The sequence below is a fragment of the Rhopalosiphum maidis genome, chromosome 1 (genome assembly GCF_003676215.2).
Source record: "Rhopalosiphum maidis isolate BTI-1 chromosome 1, ASM367621v3, whole genome shotgun sequence".
In the NCBI taxonomy this organism is placed as follows: Eukaryota; Metazoa; Arthropoda; class Insecta; order Hemiptera; family Aphididae; genus Rhopalosiphum; species Rhopalosiphum maidis.
In genome coordinates, this window is record NC_040877.1 from 35167469 (window position 1) to 35191077 (window position 23609).

Below are 23609 nucleotides of genomic sequence, written 5' to 3' on the forward strand. Positions count from 1 at the left end.
CGTGATTATAAATATTATAATATCATAGTTCATAATATAATACTTTGTCTTAAAAACAACGTCAACAAAACGCCCGTTTTTACAATCATAGGCCACACATTATATTGTTGTGTATTCGTGTAGCGACGATTGTCCCGAGTTCTGATGAGGAGCGTGAAGCCGTGTCAAGCAAAACAACATTTAGTGTACTTATTATTATTGTTATAGCCCGCGATGAGATTATTTGTTTGGAATTCACACGATTTACGACCGATTACGCCGGTTGCGCGGGTCGACGTTTTACGAGTTTACTTATGTGTGGTCGAGAGTTTTCTTAGGCTTTTTTTCCGCTATTTACTTATTTATTTATTTATTTATTTATTATTATAATTTTTTTTCCACTTTTTTATTGAGATTCTAACTACCGAAATTTACTATATTTAAACGTTACGACTGTTACGCGATGTATACGAAACACGAGTTTCGCTGCCATACAGACAAATACCGTACGAAAAAACGGAACGTCGGGCGTGCATAATATATTGGACATTAATAATTAGACATACAACGTAAACGTACACATATACTATCGTCGGTTTATTTTTCTTTCGATTTTCAAGTAAATAGCGTCACTGCGGTGACAGCGGTATAACAAATCGCACGTCATAGTAATTAGAAACGGACGGAAAGAAGCGTGTGTCACTATACTATTCTCTCCAAACGTTGTCATCGATCAACGATTACTATATTTGATGATGTATAATACGATATCAGAGCTCCCATGCGGAAATAATTTTCTCAGTCGTATCGCGGCGCACGGTGGTGTGCTGCAAAAACTCTCCGACGTGTTGCCTAATGCAACGCCATTCCAGGAGAAAACAATAAGACGGAATGCCGACGACGGCGGCGACGGGGGAAAGAAAAACACTATTGAGGTTACTTTTATCAATAGTAGCCCGAACGTACAGTTTTCAGGTATGTTTTGCACGACAACGTTCGGTTACGCGATTTTCAAACGTCTGCCCTTTAATATTCTCATCGCCACACCGCGTGAGTATAAATATTGTTGTCACACTGCCACTTACATTTTAATATATTATATACAGTTAATGATTTTTGAAATTGAAGTAAGGACCACATTAATATCTACCACAAGGTTGGACACCCCTAAACTAGGAAATATCGATACGTTATTGCAATATAAAAGCAGGGAGCCCACGAGGAGTGATTCGTTTCCTCCGTGAAGCGCATACTATTGTATAATACACGCCACTTATCGTATTATATATTTATACGTAGGTAATAGCATATCGTCATCATTTCGTGTACTGATAAGCAGTAATAAGTGCCGACTAACATTATATACTTGTATAATATATGAAAAATGTAAAAATTGATGAGGTCCCGGCATGGGACGCGGAAGTGTCCTTACCTGGAAAAAGAGGCAGAAGCACACCCACTGGTAGTAGCCGTACGTCTTGCGGTCGTCCGCTTTGCCGCGGGTGTTGTCCACGCCTGGGTACGGGACGCTGACACCCACCTTCTTCTTGAACGCCTCCTTGATGGTGTACGTCGAGTGTATCCAACAGTACGTGTTGAGCACGTCCTCGGGTATGTCTTTGGTGTGCACGCAGTCGATCGGGTTTCCGACGTACTGCCTGGTGGTGACGATCAGGCTGAACGCGGACAACAGCATCACGGTCAGGCTGTAGTGGAGCCGAAACACGGGCGAGTCGATGTGAACGTGGCTGATTTTCACCAGGCTCTTCAGGCCCCGGAACACGTCAAGCATGGCGTACCGGGCCGGCGGGACACCCCATCCGTAAGCACCGCCGCATGCCCGCACCGGTCGCAGTCGTCCAGGCTGTCAGCTGTCGCTGTCAGCGCCGTCCACGTCGACGACGACCAGCACACGGCCGCCGCCGACCGCGCTCGCGGCCGACATCATAGTGGCCACCGCGGTACTGCTGCTGTTGTTTTCGTCGTCGTTATTGTCGTTGTCGGTGGCGGTGGTGGTCACGGCAACAGCGATGCTGCTATTGCTGCCCCGGTGCTCGTCGCCCTCGTCCTCGTCGCCCTCCAGCCGGCGGCACAGTGCCGCTTCTTCTTGTCCTTCCTCCGCTTGACACCTGCGAACGAAACGCCATCGCGTCATTAGCATATTGCCAAGATTTTCCAAAGTGTACATTAGCGTTTTTCAATCAGAAAAACAATAAGACCAATTTTTAATTAAGCACTAAGTTATAACAAGAACAACCTACACAAAATACTCCAAACCGTCTTAGAAAAAAAAAAAAAAGAAAAACCCAGATGGAGTGTATAATATTATCGCATGACCGGAATCGACAGCGACGTATATTTCGATTTAATGAATTTCGAAAAAAATGAGCGAGGACCTTTCCGATCCTGTCCCGACAGCGCTAAGACTGTAAAAGTGCGAAAAGTAACTCTCCGTCCGTCCGAATATTGTATGTTCGGCAGCATAATATTAAGGTATCGTTTACACGATACGACGACGGGGTTTGACGCCTATTTGCGTATCCCCAAGAAAACGTCTCGCGATCGATCTTCGTGCGATATGATATACGTGGCGGATATTATGTTTCCGATGCAATAATACGTCCGATCCGTGCTCACCCGTATTTGCCTAACACACGGCGAATGTCGTTATTATAACATATAATATTTAATGTGGGCATTCGGTTTAGAGCACGTGGGTGGCGTCACGTTGACGACGCACATTTCGAAGGAAACGATATATTTGCGCGGACCCGACATGCCATGCCACATAACAATAATAATAATAATATATTATTATACACACGTATCGCAGCTTACATTTAAATCCAAGAATATCTATAAAAACTCGCGAATTTCTTCACAGCGCGCCACCACGATCGGTTCTAAACCAGCCGACGACGTTATCACGACAAATTTAAATTTGCGCGCGCTATTTCTTAATCCACTCACGGTACGTTTCGAATGCAAATCCTATAATGCACTTCCGCTTGCATGCATTTCCGATTATTCATAGAATATCTACCTTTAAATCAGCCCCGTTACAACGGACGAAGAAGACTTTGAAAAATAACAAAACAAATAAAATCATCTTACGATAATTATTATGATAATCGGTCGCGTATATTATATACATAAGCTGTTGTAGTGAAGACGTACCCAGTCTGTATAAAGACGCGTGTATATACACCTATAGGCCATAAGTACACGTGACTCACGCGACACGATTATCACCGCGGTGTATATACCTTTAACCTATAAAAGTTTATAACGACAACGATGACGGATAAGACGACAATAATTATAATAATAATATAATACTACAACGTCTTGTGGATATTTATATATATATAACCGCTAACAGGATTAAAATATATTTATATTAATATGATTATTATTATTATCGCACACGCATATGCGGTCGTGGAAAAGACGCTATAATATATATATTACACATGTATAATGACGACTGTCTGCTCACCGCCAAGACCCTAAGAATATAATATTTCTCGTCCCCTAGGTCGTAAAAAAATAAAGAAAAACTCAAAGACGAAGCCATTTTTATCGTCACCGGACGGACGCGTTTAAACCGATGAGGGGTGACCGACTCAGATCTGGTTTCGGATTATGCGGCACAGAGACGAGACACGGAATATTATAAATCAACCTCTTTAATACGCACGTGATAATATAATAGTATACAACGCGTGTCGTTCGCATATTCTATAAACAGTTTATGTATGTATACATTTAATTATTATTATTACCAGCCTCTGCACGTCTCTAAACGATGGTAATTAGTTCGTTATTATTATTGTCGCCGTGAAATAATTTTAACAAGCCGATTCGACGCTAAGGACAAACACAGGCGACAAATAGAGTCAAATCAAAATCACTGCAGCTGCTGTTGGCAACCGTCTCTTGAGTCTTGGGCGGGCCTCGCTAAAAACCATGTCTTTCTGAACATAATAATAATAATATATTAAAATTCAATAAACAGCTTTTAATTCCCAAATTTCCTAATAACGACTAATATTGTTCTTTTTCGTGGGGGAGGGGGCGTAGCTACTGGCTACTATTACAGTACTATAGCACAGTTAAAAAACTCATTTGAGTTATTTTTAAATTCGAACTTGTTAATTTGGTTTCCTTCTAATTATGCCATTGTAAGCATCTATTTCTAATGATGATTGATTCTTTCTTTGTGTACTATATTAATAGTTGATGTTCTACGATTATTTAGATGAGTACTTCTCAGTTTTTTACAGGAATCTCATTGTTTATTTTTCAAGACATCGATGAATACAAAAATATTTGGATGTGTACTTTAGATCATGTCGTTGAACTTTGAATGAAAAATGAAAATCCTAATAGCTATAGTTTGCATAGTTATCGTTATTATTAAACGGTCAATAATGATAACAATATAGGCCTCATCGGATACAACGTACAAAAACTATGGAAGCAATTCGAATTAAACCTTTTTCATATCTATCTTTGGGACGCAACTAATATAGAGCCCCTTTTTTCGGCCATTATTATAATATGCATTATGGCGGTGTTTATCGTAAACCTTTTAACACGTGCACCGGTGCACCGCCGACGCCAACGCCATCGAGTAAATAAAAATTGGTGAACGCCACCGCCGACAGACTTTATACTATAATGTAGTCTATAGATACAGCTATATTATTATATTATATCGGGACCAAAGCGTTTATTTCTGTTTTCCCGCACTCCGCGTACTAAAACGGAAACGTAAATTAATCGACTAAGGTCCTCGTCGAGACATTATCGTATACGTAATATATTATATTCAATAATAACATATTATAAGCCCGTGTGTTATACCATTTACTAGTACCTATTTCGACACCGCTTTCCGGGGTGTACGGTACACGTTGTTGCAGTTATTTTACTCCTCTAGCGGTCTAAATGTTAACGCTTATGGGAAAACAACTATACACAAGCATTTATGGACTGTAACGCTTACAGTATGTGTTTTATTTTGGTACTCTGTCTAATTTTTAAGAAAAACGCATTTTTTTTTTTTCATTGAACGTGGTCGATAAATTTAGTGGTTGACACACAATTTTTCAGTGAAATAATTGATTAAACGTATTATATAGGTAAATATGTATTTTATCATAAACATTGTTCAAAAATTATATATCTTATAAAATTCAGGTAATTTGTATAAAAAACTAAAAATAATTTCATTTTATTATTCATCCTACTAAAAACCCAATTTAATATAAGTACAGATAACCATATTTCTTACACCATGATTATAAAATATTTTATTACACTGAAACTTGATAGAGAAAACTGTTATTAATATCATATTAAATAGATTATAGGACAACGTTATTTAACCTGAGGTGCATGTACCTATAAACCTTACTATAAAAATTTAGATTTACTATTAATATTTAATGTCATCCACAAAAGTTCTACACTTTCTAATCTCTTTTGCGTTGATATATCTATAAAAAAAATAAATTATACGTAGAAAATGATTTATAAATATTCATATTTTATTATGCAAAACAAGGTTATTAGACAGTATGGTCCTAGAAAATTTTTAAAATGTATAGATGGGATTTTAATAAAAAATATCGAGAACCTCTGTTATACAGGGCATAATCGTAAGTACACTGATCTACTTCCTTTTTAGCATAATATTATTAATTAATAAAAACGTGTATTGTATTATTATTTATTTATATAATTATAATTGTAATGAATTACACAGAATACTAGAGTACTTGGAACGCGTGTAAGCCGTTTTCATTTCTTTTAGATTGTAAAATAAAACGATTTAAGTGTTGATCTGTACAAAACTTATTATTATTTGTTAATTGTTTCAAATTTTGACCAACAACGACAACGATTTATCTATGACAATTTTCTGACCTGCAGTGTTATCATTCTATAAAATTGCATTAAATTATTATTTTTGGCATAGCCCAAGATTAATGATACACAATACACTTTTTTACAACTATCACTGACCAAATTAGAGGAATGCTTTAGATTTCTGCTGTAAAAACAACTTATAACCCATCATAATAAAAACTGATGTGACACGTACTAATATTTCGTATAAAATTTTCGTTACGCCGTTACGGACTATAATTAGTGAAGATACAAAACTAATCTCCACGATTGTCGGCCTCGGTATAATATTATCGAATAATTTATTATCGTTGATGTCGAAACACGAGAGTAAAAAACCTACTTATAAAAACTCAAGTAAATAATCCTAATTCATATAATATTTATTTTTATCAGATTTAAAATAAACATAAACTCGTACAAATAACTACCGTCTACCGTATGTATATAGTATCACAAGTAGGTGGTATAATTGGCAATATTTATTATCTGGTATGCTTCGAAAAAACGACTTCGTTAGTTTAGCTTTATCGTGTATACTTTTACTAAACGAAAACTACATTTTTTTAAAAGGATCACATACGGGACTAAAATTGTTTTTAGTGATACCATGATAAAACAACCAATTTTAAAATCTAATACATTTTTCTCATTATTTCAAACAAAAAACCTATAGTTTTACACGGGAACGCAAACCCTGCGACTACTGAGATGTATGAAACAATAAATATAAATAGTCTAAACTATTTTTTATATAAATCTTATACCAAAGTTTTGTTTATAATAATGAGCAATGTATTTATTACACATTCCTGGGTCTAATATAATTTCAGATGAGCTATGTTATACACATTATTTAAGTTCACAAATAAGTATATTAAACTAAACCAAGAGTTCTAGTGACAATATCGCCATTTTAAATTAAATTATGGCTGCTGTATAAAAATCGCTGTATCTTTAGAAAGAGCCACAGAGATAAGTTATTCTAGCATCCGTAAGTAAATCATTTTCCGCCTCTTATTAATTTCATATTTTTATAACCAATTTGTACACAAATTGTATGATATAAATGGATACACTTCGAACATGAAAACATGAAATCGGTCGAATTTGGGCGTTTTGGAGTCCAGGACGACTTCCTTACTGCACCAGGACTTAAGAATTCGATTTAACGTTAAAGAAAAAAAGGGTTCAATTCTTTTTAAATTAAATAAATTGTATAAATAGATACAAATCGGGTGAAAAAAAAAATTTAATTGGTTAGAGAGGGAAATTATGACTTACGTGTGCGTGAAAGACTGATTCTCCCTCTAAATCAGTGTATTAGAACAAATAAATAATTTTAAGCTCCTTGTCACTAGAATTAAATTATATTTTGTTGGTCGTCATGTTAAGTAAAATAACTGGAAATTAATTAAAAATTAATACCATTTTAGATTTTAAAATGTCATATATTAATGTTATCAATTCTATTGATATTCACGAAATAAGACTTTTGTAGAAATTGTTTTATTTGAATAACAAATGTTTATATAAATTAAAATATAAATAAATACCTAACTTAACCTGCAGTGGATTTAAAATTAAATTAATCGGTTCTCAAATGCGAAAATCTCTCATCTCGTCGAACTCGACGAATCAGTGAAGGTACGTAATAATGTTTCTATTATATATGTCATGTATAGATATTTAACTAGGTACATAATTTCATATCAAGATTGTGACGTATTACAATCATTGATAATCATTAATTTTATGGGGTGTGTCGGAACGCGAGTCGCTTTTTTAAATCGGTCGATGATAGCGGCGAGACGACGAGTGACGAAAAAACCGTTACTCGCAATAATAGACGTCGGTATAGGGAAAATGTTCATTGGATAAGGTATAAGACAATAATTTTATTATATTGGTGGTACTCACTTTTTCCGGCAGGGTAATACTACGGCGGGGAGAAATCCGCGTTTCGGGGGTTGTGTCTTTTACTCAGAAACCGGTTCCGGTGCGCGAAACACCGAGTAAGGGCACTTACGCCCCGGATAAGAAATACAATAATCGTCGAATTCCACACCGGTGTAATATAATGAATTATAATAACGTTCAGTAGACGCGCGTCGCCGGGTCGAAGACGGTGATCGCTGTCGAAAATTCGGACGACCGCGGACCTCGCGCTATAAGCCGAACCGAACCGAATCCGCCAGCGTTTAAGTGTACTATAATATTATAATATTATATTATATATATACAATAATGATACGATTTCGTGTCGCGTGGTTGTCACTGTAATGATATATTGTGCGTCGTCGTCGTCGTCGGCTACACACGGCGGCGGCACTCGCACGACTTGTAGACGTACGCACAGACGCCTAAGTACGGAGACGGAATCCCCTGAGCGCGACCATACGTCTCCGCCGCCGCCGTTCGCCACACACGCACGCGATATTCGCTCCACACACGCGTTCTATATTTAAATCGCCGGCCGTATTCTCTCTCCGCCCTCCGTTCGCCAGCGCGACCGTGTGTGTCCGTGTTGGTCTGTAATCGTGTTAACAGAGTTCGAGTGTACGCATGTGATAGAGTTTGTAAGTTTGTAAGTTTGTGTGTGTGTGTGTGTGTGTGTGTGTGTGTGTGTGTGTGTGTGTGTTTTGCGGTCTCACCGATTCGATTGACTCTCCCTTCGGAACCCTTATATAGATTCGTTATGTATAAAATGTGTATGATTATGTGTACCTATATATATATATATATATTTATTTAAAAAAAAACACGGCTACAATATTATTATTAAATGCATACCCTATATCGTCTAGCTATCGTCACTCTGCATGCACTGCACGAAGATGATCGAGATGTCTCGAAAGTGAAGGACAAAGAGGAGACTAGAACCATTTTTTAGAAACCGTGGTGTGCTTGATATGATTTTGAGGCACGCATTTGTGTTAGTTTTGAATATATTATAAAGATTGCAGATCTGTGATTTTACGTTCTATTCACAATCGAGTCGCATTTATTAATTTATTTCGAACGTATTTTTACATATCATCCTGTCATTTATCAATATCATGTGAGTGGGTGAATTAAATCTAGCTAACGTACACGTTTTTACAGGGATAACTGAAAACTGCGAATAAGAAAAAGTTAAAAAGCGATAAAAACGGACACTGGGATGCACACGCATTTCGTTCTATTTCAGCCTTTTCTAACCGTCCATTCGTTATTTACGGCTTTTACGCTGGATCAAATCTCTCTATATAATATTTTTGAAAAAAATAAATCCTCATCGTGACACAAAGAAAAAGAAAACGATAAACACAACTCCTATTTTAATTGTATGTCTGTCGTCTTCACAATCATCACTCCACACCGCTCTATACCTTTAGCATCACTCAAAACCTCGAATTGTGCCATTTTCACAATCAAAATCATGAGACTTTCCCTTAAAATTTTTTTTTATTTCAAGAAAAATTAAATTAACGCACCGTTTGATTTTTATTTAATTTGACACGAAAAATGATGTAACGACGTAACATCCTAATCAAATAATGTGTAAACATATAAATTAAACACCCGGTGTGGACCAAAATATATCCTTTCGTCTTCAATTATGAATATTCCGAAGTTGTTCACCATCCCACATTCCCGCTTTATATAAACTATATATCACATAGTCAGAACAGTATATTTTTCAGTCTCGTTTTCACTTTTCAAACAGTCACATTTTGTATAATTTATAATATTCAACATTTAACTTACCGTGGTATGTATTTAAAATTTATTCGAAAAACTGATTTCAAACTCGACACTGACACAGGTACAAGTTGAACTTTGTCCAAAATCACGAAACACACGGCTTATATGAATCAATATCCAGGTCCAGTATGGCAGTATATACTCGTATAGTTGCAGCCTGCAGGTGACAAATAGTAATACTTTCAAATAATTTATCTTCGTGGGATCATATAATACACATAACCGCTGAATGATCAAATCCAGCAATAAGTTTAGTATTTATACATTTACACACAATATACATCACATAAAAAATTTAACGTTTTAGTGTTACATCTTACACATAATACACAATGTCGTCGAAAATAAATATCAGTTTATTTTTTTTTTTATATATATATATATATAACATATAATGGTATCATAAAAATCATAAAATCAGTATTTTTTTATATCAATAGGACTCAATAAGTCAAATCATGACTATCAAGAAAAATATACAGGTCATTTATATCATATGTAATACCAATTATAGTCATATAATTTAGTTAGTCAATTGATTGAAAAACTTAAATGCTTTATTTATTTTTTTGCGATTACTTATCGACCAACAACATTATACAACATTTTTAAATCAAATATTAAATAGATTTCTTTAAAAAAGAGACTAGCCTATAATGTTCTTATGGAATAAAATGATTTAACATTACATAATATTTTTAATCCCATGGTGTCAATTAAAATATTTTTAAACACATAAATTATAATATATTTATAACTATATAAAACCAATTTTTACATTGTTTGACTGCAGTAGGTATAATATGAAAATATATGTGAATACACGTCATTAACTAAAAGTATGTATATTATATAAATTGTTTCAATTATATAATTTGCCTACAATATATTATTCAGCATCCCTATATGTATGGGTAGGTTGTTTTTGAAATGATAGCCTTCGTTATAGGGCAATTCACTGTATAGTGTAAGTGTTTACAGTTCCCCGCTGAGATTTTATATTGAAACTTGTAAGTTAATGCTAGAGAAAGTAGATGAATTATATCAAATTGTGTTCGTTTTATTTTTGCAATAAGGTTATTTCTATCATATTTTCAATATAAAAATTGACTGGAAAGTAAGGTCACGGAATCAATACTCAATAAGTAGTCCGATGTACTTTATCTGCATTAAACAATATACAAAGTATTTTCGATGAGCAATGTTCGGGAAGGAAGGGTTAAATGTGGAGTTCAACCACCCCATACAATCTCAGTCTAATTAATTTTTTATAAAAATTAACAATAATTATTTAAGTTGCCTATTACATACTACTTATTATTTTAAAAAACTTTGTTATAAAGAAAAATGCACAACTAGAAGAAAATGTCACGTATACCTAACCTACAGCTGGCAATTATAATTTATAGCTCAATATTTCCATAGTTTAGTCTTAAAAATAATATTTATCTGTTAAATTCGTCAATTTTTTTTTTTTTTTTGTATGCTTTATCATGATTCTAATTAGTTCTATAATATACTGCTGCCATCATAAAATATTCATTTGTATATCATATGTATACTGTACGTTAATATATGTGTCCTTATATTAATAGGTAAAGAAATTGTATTATTTTTAGATTCTGAGCGCGAAGCGATGAATCATAAATGTATCGATACAATGATGTTTTTTTATACATGTATACGCAATAATAAAATTGGATCAAGTTTGTATTATAAAAAAGTCAAAATAAAAAATTTTTAGTATTATTAAAATGTTAAAAATTAACGGAAATTTTTTTTTTGTGATTCAAAAATAAATAACCATAGATAAAATGTTTAACAAATATTTACATTAGCTTTTCCTTTAAATAATATATAATTTTATTAATATTTTAACTCATTTTTAGCATAAAATACATGAACTAGTTTCATTGTGTAATACTTAAGTTTTAGTTAGGTGGAATTGTTGTAGTACCTATAGGCTATAATAATAAGTTAATTTAACAGTTTACAACTTTAAAGTTTTGCGTTATTACCTACACAATACCTACACAGTATTTCAAAAATAAATAACTCTCTAAACTTATACCTACCTATCAACAATGAATATCAACAACATACCAAATCTTACACAATTTCGTTCAGTACAATATGCACCCAGACTGGGTGCAAATATTGTTTAGCGACGTAACTCTAATACGTAATTTATTTTTACAAATTAGGTACCAACTATATGAGTATTCCATGCCTTTTCCCTAACGAAGTATCTACTTACCATATTTATGATTTAAATTTTAGTTTTACATAAGTAGTTAATATTATGACAAAGGTAACACACGTCGCAATTCATTTAAATACGGCAAAAATGGTAAAAATATTTCATAAAAAACAAACTGATATGGTGCTGGTCGATTAGATTGTATGTATATTATTATAATATACGGTCCGCCATTGAGGTTTAATCACTGTGCCCAGAATCTGAAAGCCAGAATAGGAAAGAACGACGTGTGACGTCACCGAGTTATTTTAACTACAGGATTATCACTGGAATACATTTTTCGTCCGCTCACCGTTGTTGTATATGTATATTGTATAATGTATATATATAATTTACTATTACCGCAATACGCGATCCCCGCACGCTGGAACGGATTATTATTATTATAACTATTATAACTATTATTTTTATCATTATTTTTTTTTAACACCGCTCGCATTTTAAATAGACATTACGTTGCAGTAAACATATTTTGAGCCGAGAGGTGTCGCCTAACGGACTCGATTTATAACTTTACGGATCTCTTACTCTTTCTCTCTCTGTCTCCAATCCTGGATGTATATAAACCTCAAAATGTATAAGTCACTTCTAGTATATGACATAGCGGTTGACTCGCAAACATATATTCTACAGTTATACACAATTTTTAACAAAAATATCCATCAGTAATCATACTACAATGAAGGAAACGTTAATTATAAAATTACCTATGTTGTTATGGAAGAGTGGAGACTGTAGATTATGATCCATAGTTATTATTAGTGACGGCTTTAGAGGGGCTCAAAGAGCCATGCCCACCAAATCAAAAAAAAAAAGGTGAATTTAATATAATAATTATACACTTTTATTATTACGATATATAATGTTATTACCTATATCATATTAGTATAATAAATAATAAAATATCGCTTTTGTAAATTGTAAATTTTCATTAGTAAGTTGTTATATTTTATTTTCGCGTAATAAGTACTACGCCAGTAATACATCGATCGCAAAAAAAAAATAGAAATCAAAAATTAGATTTTTATTAGAATTTTTTATCTTATTGACTTGTGTATTATTTTGCATAATATTTTATACAAATAACTAATGTGGGTAATATGAGACAGTGATTTTTAAGCAAAAAAAAATTTGTGTGATATATATGCGCCCCCCTCCAAAAAAAAAAAAAAAAAACCCTACCCTAAAGCCACCTCTGCTTATTATCTAAGCACAATAAATTAACAACCATTTCTTTCATTAATAATAATTCAGATAGCACTATATTATAAATCACTAGAAAAATTATTAACAATGCATTAATGAATAAGTAATTATAGAACTTTAATAGGTACTGGTACTGTATGAAACCAAAAGCACAAAAACGCTAAATGCTTACAAAATTAATAAATTTATTTAATATTTAATAAATGGGAAGAAGAACATCGTCTCTCACAAACAAATGCATTTCAAAATGTTAAACTTTTAATTAATCATAAAACTTTAAGCTATGTTGTAGTATATTACTATTATAATCTCAATTATTATAGATTATAAAATAAATTATGTGATGCTGTATTAGTTTAAAACTTTAATTCTTTAGTAATCAGTAAGTCAGCCATTTAAGAACAAACATTAGAAGAACAGCCAAATTCCTAACAACAGTTTAACAGTACGAGATAACTTCTGAAATGTCCACTCTGCCACATCATATTGAAATAACACGAATTTAAAATTAGCAATAATATAAGATATAATGTCAATACTTACAACAATCAAACTTGACAATTTAGAACTTAGGTAAGTACGCTGCAATATATCGACGGTGGTTCAAAACATACCTACTCTAAAATCTTTTATTTAAATAAGACTATTATATTTAATCATCACAATTATAATTGACCAAAACTTAATTATAATAGACAAATAAAATAACTATATTCCGATATTATTATGATGTTATAGTTTGGCGAAACAATAATAATGGTTTACAATAGATACTTGCATTTATAATGAAGTAATGATAAGCCAATAATTATCGTATTATTTTAAGTAGGTAAGTAAAATACTTACTGAAAATTGGTTTCCATAATTTAATACTAATGGAAAAGAGAAAGAGTGGTTGTGTGATACCGAGCTTATAAAATATGTGGACGATACAACTAAAATTGTGTTGTCTCGCTAACAAAAAATTCACACTACCACCATATTATATATACTATATAAATTACTATCAGTTATATATTAAGTTAGGTTAATAATTTAATATATATAGTAATTATGTTTATATAGTTATATATAGGTAGTAGTGCCTATATAAATTTATTTTATTAGTTATTCTTCTATAGACGGAGATTTATAATTCATTTTTAGAAGTACAAATTAAAATAATATAATATACCTACCTACTTTTTTTGATATTTTTTGTGGTGGATTACAGACGCCTGTTTGTTCCTATTATTGTTACATAAAATATAAATACAAATCAAAAAATGTTTTGACTATAACACAATTATTTTACCTGCCTAAACATACTTACCAACCTAATGTAGGTAAATAAACTTTTATGCATTAAGTCACCCGATGAATCTAAGTTGTAAATGTATATCACCACACAAGCATGCGATTGTGAACAGTATGCAGATCTGTGAGAGTCAAAAATGTAAATAATATAAATAAATATTATTTTATTTTATTAGGTACCTATATCTATTCTGATTCCAAATGTTTGACACCTGCAACGACACAACATAGTGCATACTATTATTTGTTATTCATACAGCGTATAGGTACTGCTATAGTAAAGTATCTACGTGATAAACCAGTAAGATAAAAACTATAAATTTTATAGTCTTTATCTTTCCAGTATAAATCATAGATGAGTGAAATACACGCGCATCTGCGCAAAACCAAATAACGCCGTAAAAACACGCATTATGGTAATTTAAAGATTGCAGGGGTTATATATATATATGATACAATACACCCAGATGTCATGGTAAATTAGACGTCTCATTCGTACGCCATATTTATTTTAAAAAAATAGTGATTGTAGGTTGGATAACCGTGGTAAACGTGTGATGGCAGTGAATTTGGCCAAAAAAAAAGTGGCCCACAGAAACACGAAAAGTCCTTAAAAGTATAAAATTGTAATACACCAATCGAAAATTGACAACAACCAATCGCATTTTAATTGTGACTTGGAAAAAAGTGAGTAGAATTTTTAATGATAGGTACCTACCTATCAGATACATAATATAGCACGAACCTATCTACTAAATAACAATATTAATCGCAAACAAGTCTATCATTCTAGTATTCTTAAAATAAATAATTTGTTTGATTTTATTCTTTTAATAAAATTACATTTATTTCTGTTTACTTTAACAAAATTCAACTGAACAATAAACTTGTTAACATTTTATCGTTAAGTTAACTTGCCTTGAAAACTCAAAAATTATATCTTAGATTTAAAAGTAAAGACTTAAACATTACACTTAAATTATAAAGTTAACTGTATTTTAAATTTTAATAGGAATATACGAAAATTAAATTATTGTTATCATATGACACATATTACACTAATTTCACTTCCATTACATAAAAAAAGGTGTTAGTAACAATGTAACATAATATTACCATTAACAACTACTACCAAGTGCAAACATTTGGAATGGAATTTTCAAGAAAGTAAAATAATAAAAAAGTTAGGTTACTAAAATTGTCTTGAAAACACAAATAAATTGTATCTAAATAATTTCAAATTTGTATGCTGTAATAAGTATCAAAATTATCAAATACTTTAACATAATTTGAATCTTTTTTATAAGATATTAGATATAATATAAATAATAAAAATATAAAAATATATAACTTCACATTCAAAAAAAATTTAAATTTTATACATATTATTATTATTATTATTACACAAATTTAATTTACATATAATTAACTGGAGTTTATGACGTTTTTCTTTGACATTCTTTGTTATCCGACATAGACTGAAAAAAAATATTAATTAAAAATATAACATCAGCTAGTGAAAAATCAAAAGGTATTTATAATATTATCTAACGATAAACATGTTTTCCTAAAATTACAACTTAATATAATAATTTTTGAAAGGCTAACATATATAAAAATGTACAATGCATAACTTGAACTTAAAAACATAAACATATCTATAAATTATATTTACTTCAAATCAGTTATTAATGTTAAATATAAAATTACAAATTTAACTGATTAGACTATATTATTAATAGTTTTCAAAATTGTTTTTAATTTCAACATTTCCTTTAAAAAATGTATGTGAAATCAAATATCACATGTGCTATAAAAATTGCACCACATTATTTTATATATATATTAACACTACCTGCATATTATGTATTATAAAGTCTAAAAAAAATGAACAAAAGTTTCTTACTAGGATAAAAAGCAAGAAGCTAAAGTTTGAAAAAAACTTTTTCAGATGATTCTAAATCACTTTACCCACATCACTTCTTCAACTCACGTAACTCCAAACTTTATTTCTGAAGAACACTTGACAAGTATTTATTTGTCACAATTTGGATGACAATATAATATATATAATATATTTATATATTAATGACAATATCATGCAAGTGTAAAACAATTAAATAATGAGATTTGTAAACCATACTACACAATTAATAATGCCTAATAAATTGTATATATGTATACATAATGTGATCTATTTAGAACTTTTAAAAATTAAATAATATTACGCACAAACTATTTTAAATTTTAAAATAAATATATATTAAGATACAAAACTTTAATGTATTTAAAACAATATTTCAAAAATTAAAAAAAAAAAAAATAATGGAAACAAATTGCCATTACCTTCTTGGCTTTTTATAAGTTTGATCTCATGCAATATCTTTGGCTGTTGTAGATCTAGCCATATAGACATAAAAATATTTTATAATAATATTATGGTAATCAGACTTTTAACATCTTTTATAAATGATAATATAAAACAGCAGTTCTTAAGCTTTTGAAATACTAAAATATACGTACCCCTAATAAAAGACTTTTAAACTTTTTTAAAGCATTCCTCCTCAGTTTTCAATCAAATAACTTTTATCTTTATACAATTTTTTACAATAAATCTCATATTTAATAAAAAATACGATAAGCTATATGAGAAAAAAAATTGAGACAACTTGAGTGTAAAATAATAATATACAAAAAAACTTGCAAATAATTACTTTTTAACAAAATGTTTTTTGGATATCAAACTATAATTTTATTTTATTTAATGGACTAATTTCCTTAAAATACACATTATTTTTTTTTTCCATAAAATTTCATAATTTAGAAGTTTTACTAAACTATTATTATTTATGTTATGAGTCCATGGCCAAAAGCATTGATAGCACAGATCACAGTTTAAGAATTACTGATATACAATATTTTATTTTTTATAACCAAAATATTAATGAAAATAATAATTATAATGACTTCAGCTATTATGTCCACACTATTAAAGCAACTAAATATATCAGTCCAAAATATTTTTGGTAAAGAGAAGTTATAACAATGAAACTGATTCAACAACAGAATTAACACACAATATCAATATTTTACTACTTTAGGATTGAAGATAGATGCTATAATTCATCAATTGTATTAATTGTAACATGTAGATAATAATAATTAAGATAATGTAGTTAATGTATCACTTTGTCAACTAATCTAAAAACAATTCAAATTATATGTTTTTATAAACAAATTTACCATAACATAAATTATATTGTAAAATGTCCATCATTACATGTCCATACATAAATTAGACTTTGATTAATATTAATTATCAACTATTACTTAATATTCATTATGATACGTAAACTGAAGAACTATGGCATAACATCAAAATTTGCGTCCAACAGAAAAATTTTCAACAACCCACTTCACCCAAACATTAAATAAGGAGGTCTGAGAAGAGTGCATTAATCTTACTAAAATTATTTTATACATTTTTACAAATATTATTGCTTATTATATTAATTTAAAATTGTAAAATAATTTTGCATTATTAAAATAAAAACATTGTATTACCTAAGGCCAAGACACCCCCACCCCCTGATCCCTTTTAATAAGCCACTACATAAGACTTAAAACTTTTGTTTAAATTTTTTTATAACTAGTTATTATTATTACCCCTTGGCTCCTACCAACTATAACGACAAATTGTATTAATCCCTTGAGAATCATTATAACAGATTTTCACTATATCCATTATATATTTTATAATTAGCCTTAAATGTTCATTATAATGTAACATAACTACAATTTGTATAGTTATTTACAATATTTTAAATTTTTTGATTAACAATGTATTTATAAAATATTTCAACAGGAAAATGCTTTTAAGCTAAAATTACAATAGTGATTTTTGTTAAACAGAATATGGAAATAAAAATTACTTATATAAAATGTAAGACCAAGAAATAATTTTCAATTATAAGATTATTAATTATTATTTAATTGATAAATACATTAATTGTATTAGTAATATTTTTATCCAACTAAATATTAAAGGATACAATAGTTTAGTTAATTTTAATAAAAATATGCAACCTACTTATTTTAACTGTAATTAAGTAAAATACCTATAAATTATAATTAATTTGCATGACCTTGTTAAAGATAACCTAATAAAAAGTAAATGAGTTATTAATGTAGTTAAGAAAAAAATTCACTACCTTTTTAAGAGGACATAATACCCATATGTGTTGACTCTATCTTACTAACGTACATCATAGCAAATTTGCGTTGAGCAGAACACATTTTGTGATGTTAGCTTTAATGTTAAAGTAAATTTACCTATTATCAAATTTAAAGGTAAGAATATTATCTAGAAACTATTGTATGCTTTTATTGAAATCATCATTTTAAAATTATTTTAAAGTGAGTTATGAACATTTTTAAGTTGTAATATTTTACTTAGCAATAACTCATTTTAAAATGATGATTTCAATTAAATCATTTGACATTTCCTAGATAATATTCTTACCTTTAAATTTAATAATAGGTAAATTTACTCTAATATTAAAGATAACATAACAAAATTAATTTTGCTAAATGAAAATATTCCATATTATAAGTATGTAAGACAGAGACAACATATGCGGGTATAACATCCTCTTAATTTTTACACTTTGGGTAAACTACCTATAATATAATACATATTATATGAGTATTGAATAGTAATGTAAATTAATACAGTCGAACTGCAATAGCTCTAAGTTGAAGGGAGATAAAAATTCACTTTGAGATATCTAACTCAACTTTATATATAAACATAATATTTATTGTATATATATTTATATGTATAGGCCATCTAGGGGAATAAAAACAAATTCAAGTTATTGCAACTCGACTGTAGCAAAATAAAGTAAAAATATTTGATCATGCATACAATTATTGATTTTACATAGGTATAAAATTAAATATTTTTCATACTTTTCAATATTTATCATCTTATCTTATTATAATTATTGTATTATTACAATGTAATAAAAATGTAAATAATAATTCATAATACTATACCTGTACTATTAATGAATCAGCTAAGATCTGCAAATCTTGTTCAGCTTTTACAAGCTGAAAAACAAATAAAACAATTAAAACCAACAATATTATTGATATATTAAGTCTAAAAAGATTTAAATTAACCTTATAGATATATTCTAATTTGAATTCTAAATTATCAGTATGAATCAAATTTTGTTTTTCTGTTAGTTCAAGAAACTCTTGTGGGGTCATTTTGATTGAACCTTCATTATTTAATGGAGTTATCTTTTTGTCATTTGAAATCTTAATACATTGATCAACTTCTTTTTGTATTGATATCAAGTCCATAAATTCTGAGTTTGAATCTAATGATTGTTCCTAGGAATAGTAGAATATATTTAAAATTTATTTTTTTTTTTTCTGTATTCATGTTTGAATTTTATAAATAATTGCTATTATGTATTAGCAATATACTACATACCTACCATATATATTTTGATTATTTACATATTTATGTTTCATTTTACCTACCTCACAATTTGAGGGAGATTTAAAATCATTATTTCCATCATGTATTATTTGTTTATTTATGAGCTTGATTAACTGGTCTGCAATTTCATCAATACTCTCACTGTTTTCGTTTAAAGCTGTTTCAATTTTCAACTTTGATATAAGTTCTGGAGGTAGATAATTTTTATTTTCAGCAGTCTAAAAAATTATAATAAGTAAAACAGATGATTAAGATTTATTGAATATTTAAATAGTATAAGCTAGTATTATAATAAACAAGCTCCAAAAAAACATTGTGTTAAGCAAAATACAATAAAATATGTACCTGCATAAGTATTTTATACTTATACAAATATAAGTAATGAAACTAAACAATTTGTTTTTATTTTTTAATTAAATTAAATATACATTGTTTTATTTTCCTTTTTAGTTTTTTAACAGGACAAGTATTGCTGACCCTATAACTTACATGCTATTGGAATAAATTGAATAACAATATAAAATTATGCATTATCAATCAACACATTTTACACGATAGTCTGCTCTAGACTTTAATCAAATAACAATATTAATAAGTAATAACCAATTCATATTAACTCTTACTCGAAAATAATTACTCTTTTCATAAATGGTATTCATTAGTTCTTCATATCTCGGATATTGATTGGTGATTGTTGTAGTTGGTATCAAAGATTCAATAATTATTTTCCATGTAGCTATATGTAACTTTGTTGACATATTACCCTAAAAATAAAAATATACATTGATTTAATAAAAAATTGACGCTACAAAAAATTAATTGATTAGTAGGTATATAAAAAATTCCCAAAATCCTATTAACTCAATATTTTTTTGCTAAAAACTATATTTTAAAAAAATATTTATTTACTAAGTAATTTCACTTACTTCTAAAAAATTTTGAGCAGTTTTTTTATTCAACAAACCAAATGACACAAGTATATATTCTAAATCTAAAAGAAATAATATATTATATATTAGTAACAATACCTTCAACTCATACATTATTTAATTAATATACAGTTTATTATTACCATATGTTTTTGAGTATTCAGACTCAGGATCAATATCCAATAACAGTTTATAAACCAAAACCTTTATAAATTCATCTCTGCTGGGTCCATTCTGGAATATTAATAATTGAAGATTTTCATCATCAATATCAACTAAGTGCATCAAGTCGACCTTAGTGAAACAATTACGCACCCATTCCAAAAAAGCCTTCATAACGTAAAATTATGATGTACTATTTGTGATGAACTGGAAAAAATAAAAATTACATTAAAATACATAATTAATTAATTCACCACTATCATATGATGTAAAGCAAGTGAACAAATAGACACAAATAAAATACACACAATGTGTGCCAGCTTATAACAGTCTACTTCTATGATGAAGAATGAACAAAGATTTAATTCAAATATTGGCTATGATGTTTGTAAATTACCTATTTTAAAATAAAATATTCAACAAAGGTATATTGGAATTTAAAGATTAGATATATTACTTACTTGTTCAGTAGATTATTGCGAAATACAATGCAAAAAGTTAAAATCGAAATCCAAAATGATGTTTAAAACTGATTTATAATAATATGTTTAAACAATAAAATTATTTATTAATCTAAGTAATATTTATTGTCATGAAGATTTTCAAAAAACGGTTATCAGTTATTATCGTGAAAATATTATCAGTCATACAATAATAATATCACAATAATATACAGCCTGTTGCTGATAAGGAAACAGCCACTCAGGAGCGACAAACCACCATGCATGTACCAATTACATAAAAGTGGATACATATTTTGGTCCAAATAATTAGTGTTGGAACTTCTTAATTCTTTTAATCTTTTCTAACACCATAGTCTAAATTATTATACTCAACGGGCTGAATATTATTAACACAGGAATGCATCACTTTTCCACGCCGCAATGACGCCAGGGTCTTGGAAGATATTATATAATATCTGCTACAAAAACTGTGCGTTAGGCCTTGGAAGTTATGGAAATTCAAATATCAATTATCAAACCAAGAATCAAACTATTCAAAATAGAAACATTTTTATTGTAATTTAAGAACATCTTTCACTCATAATTTAAATAAATATTCTCCTTTATGTTATTATAAACACAACAATGTAAATACATACCTACCTACATATTAAATTTAAGTAGATAATATAATAATAACCAATAATAAACAATAAATAAAGTGTTATAATAATTCACGGTTAATTATTTAATTTTAGTTCTTATAACATATCAAAATATAAAATCGAAAATTCATAAATTATAAAAAAGTATATTAAATAGATAATAAATCTATAATTATAAATATTAAGTATGCCAAAAAAACTCTTCATCAAGTCTTACATAAATCAAACATTTAAAACACATAATTAATTTCAATTATTGTTATCTTAAATAATCTTGCATACCTAAGTACCTAGATAATAAAAAAACAAATTTTTAGCTTATTCTGATTTTTTCATTTAATTTTTTTTAATTATTTCGCATTAGTTAGAAATTACCGCAATTTGACATTTGTTATTTTAAAAAAATAGTGAAGTATAATATACATATATAGTTTTACCAAGTTTATATAAGAAGCTATACGCTGAAATATAGATACACATTTTTAAAATTGAAATATTATGTCTATTAGGCAGCACTGCAGCAGAACTGTCAGGAAGTGAATTTTAAAGTGACGTTTTGAGTAATTAGAATAAGTATTACCGTTGATTATAAATAAGTACTAATATTTACTGGCGTCTGGCAGTATGAGTAGTATGACTATAATATAAAATAAATATACTAATATCGAAGTGAATTAAATAATAATACAAAAAAACTAAGACCAGAGCGGCAGAGTATTAATTGTATATTTGTATTAGTATAGGTAAGATCTTCTATAGAATTGAAAAAGAAATATACAAATTTGAATTTCTAATATTTTTTGACGAGAGGAAAATTAAAAATATTTTGGCCTAGCTTTATACAAATGTCTAGTTTATCTTTGTAAAACAATAAACAGATTATTAACTATAAGATGAATGAAATTAATGTAATTTTTAACCTAAACAATTAATTATGCTATATTGTTTAGATTTTTTTCTCTGGACCCGTCACTTGTTTACGCAATTCCAATTTAAGTATAGGTACCCGGATTACGAAATAAATTCAGCCAAAAATAAGTTATAACCATAACGTTCTGCAGTACACCTGATTGACCACAAATAAAAATATATTATTATTATTATATTATATATACATAGGTTTCAGATTTATATATGACTTATATATTGGGCCATATCGAATGTTACGATTCTGTGACCAAACGAAGCCAACCGGCCTAACACGACTTGCTTTACGTGTGTACAAAATAGGTATAATAGGCACCTTAATAATTATAATATTGTATTATGTTTACTATAGTCATAGTCATACGCATAGAAATAATAAAACATGCGAAACTAAGCATTCGAACATAATATATGAGGTGGGGTATATAGGAACATAATAAAATATAAATATTTACTAGTATATTATATAGAGTGAATCAAAATGTATGTTACAACCAATTTATCATATAATCTTAAAATAAGCAAAAAATTAAATTACTAAAAACTTTGCTTTCAAACATAGATTTG

At 29.3% G+C, this 23609-nt stretch overlaps 2 protein-coding genes across 3 annotated transcripts in view; both read right to left on the reverse strand.

The window, feature by feature from the left end:
- LOC113559218 (innexin shaking-B) overlaps positions 1-9845 on the reverse strand; it is a 43079-nt gene extending 33234 nt beyond the window's left edge. Inside the window, exons 1-2 of one of the 2 annotated variants that reach the window (XM_026964865.1) lie at positions 9646-9845; positions 1412-2108 (exon numbers count right to left, since the gene is read on the reverse strand). In XM_026964865.1, coding sequence (XP_026820666.1) covers positions 1412-1771 — 360 coding nt within the window. In that variant the 5' untranslated portion in view covers positions 1772-2108; positions 9646-9845. Of the gene's footprint in view, positions 1-1411; positions 2109-7815; positions 8242-9645 lie in introns of those variants that run through there. The other variant, XM_026964855.1, reaches the window with a different exon arrangement.
- A 5927-nt stretch (positions 9846-15772) lies between these two features.
- On the reverse strand, positions 15773-21611 carry LOC113549143. The gene is made up of 8 exons (XM_026950316.1): positions 21469-21611; positions 20989-21214; positions 20843-20907; positions 20540-20680; positions 19958-20134; positions 19589-19804; positions 19463-19516; positions 15773-15882 (listed from the first exon to the last, which is right to left on the reverse strand). The coding sequence occupies exons 2-8, from the start codon at positions 21179-21181 to the stop codon at positions 15841-15843; spliced, it is 888 nt and encodes a 295-aa protein (XP_026806117.1). The 5' UTR covers positions 21182-21214; positions 21469-21611; the 3' UTR covers positions 15773-15840.
- Positions 21612-23609: the final 1998 nt, after the last annotated feature.

Excerpts from the sequence above, each read along its gene's own strand:
- LOC113549143 (XM_026950316.1), bottom strand. The coding sequence starts at position 21,181 with ATGAAGGCTTTTTTGGAATGGGTGCGTAATTGTTTCACTAAGGTCGAC. Across the intron at positions 20,681-20,842 it reads CTGCTCAAAATTTTTTAGAA|GGTAATATGTCAACAAAGTT; the intron begins GTAAGTGAAATT and ends TTTTATTTTTAG. Across the intron at positions 19,517-19,588 it reads AATTAGAATATATCTATAAG|CTTGTAAAAGCTGAACAAGA; the intron begins GTTAATTTAAAT and ends TTTGTTTTTCAG.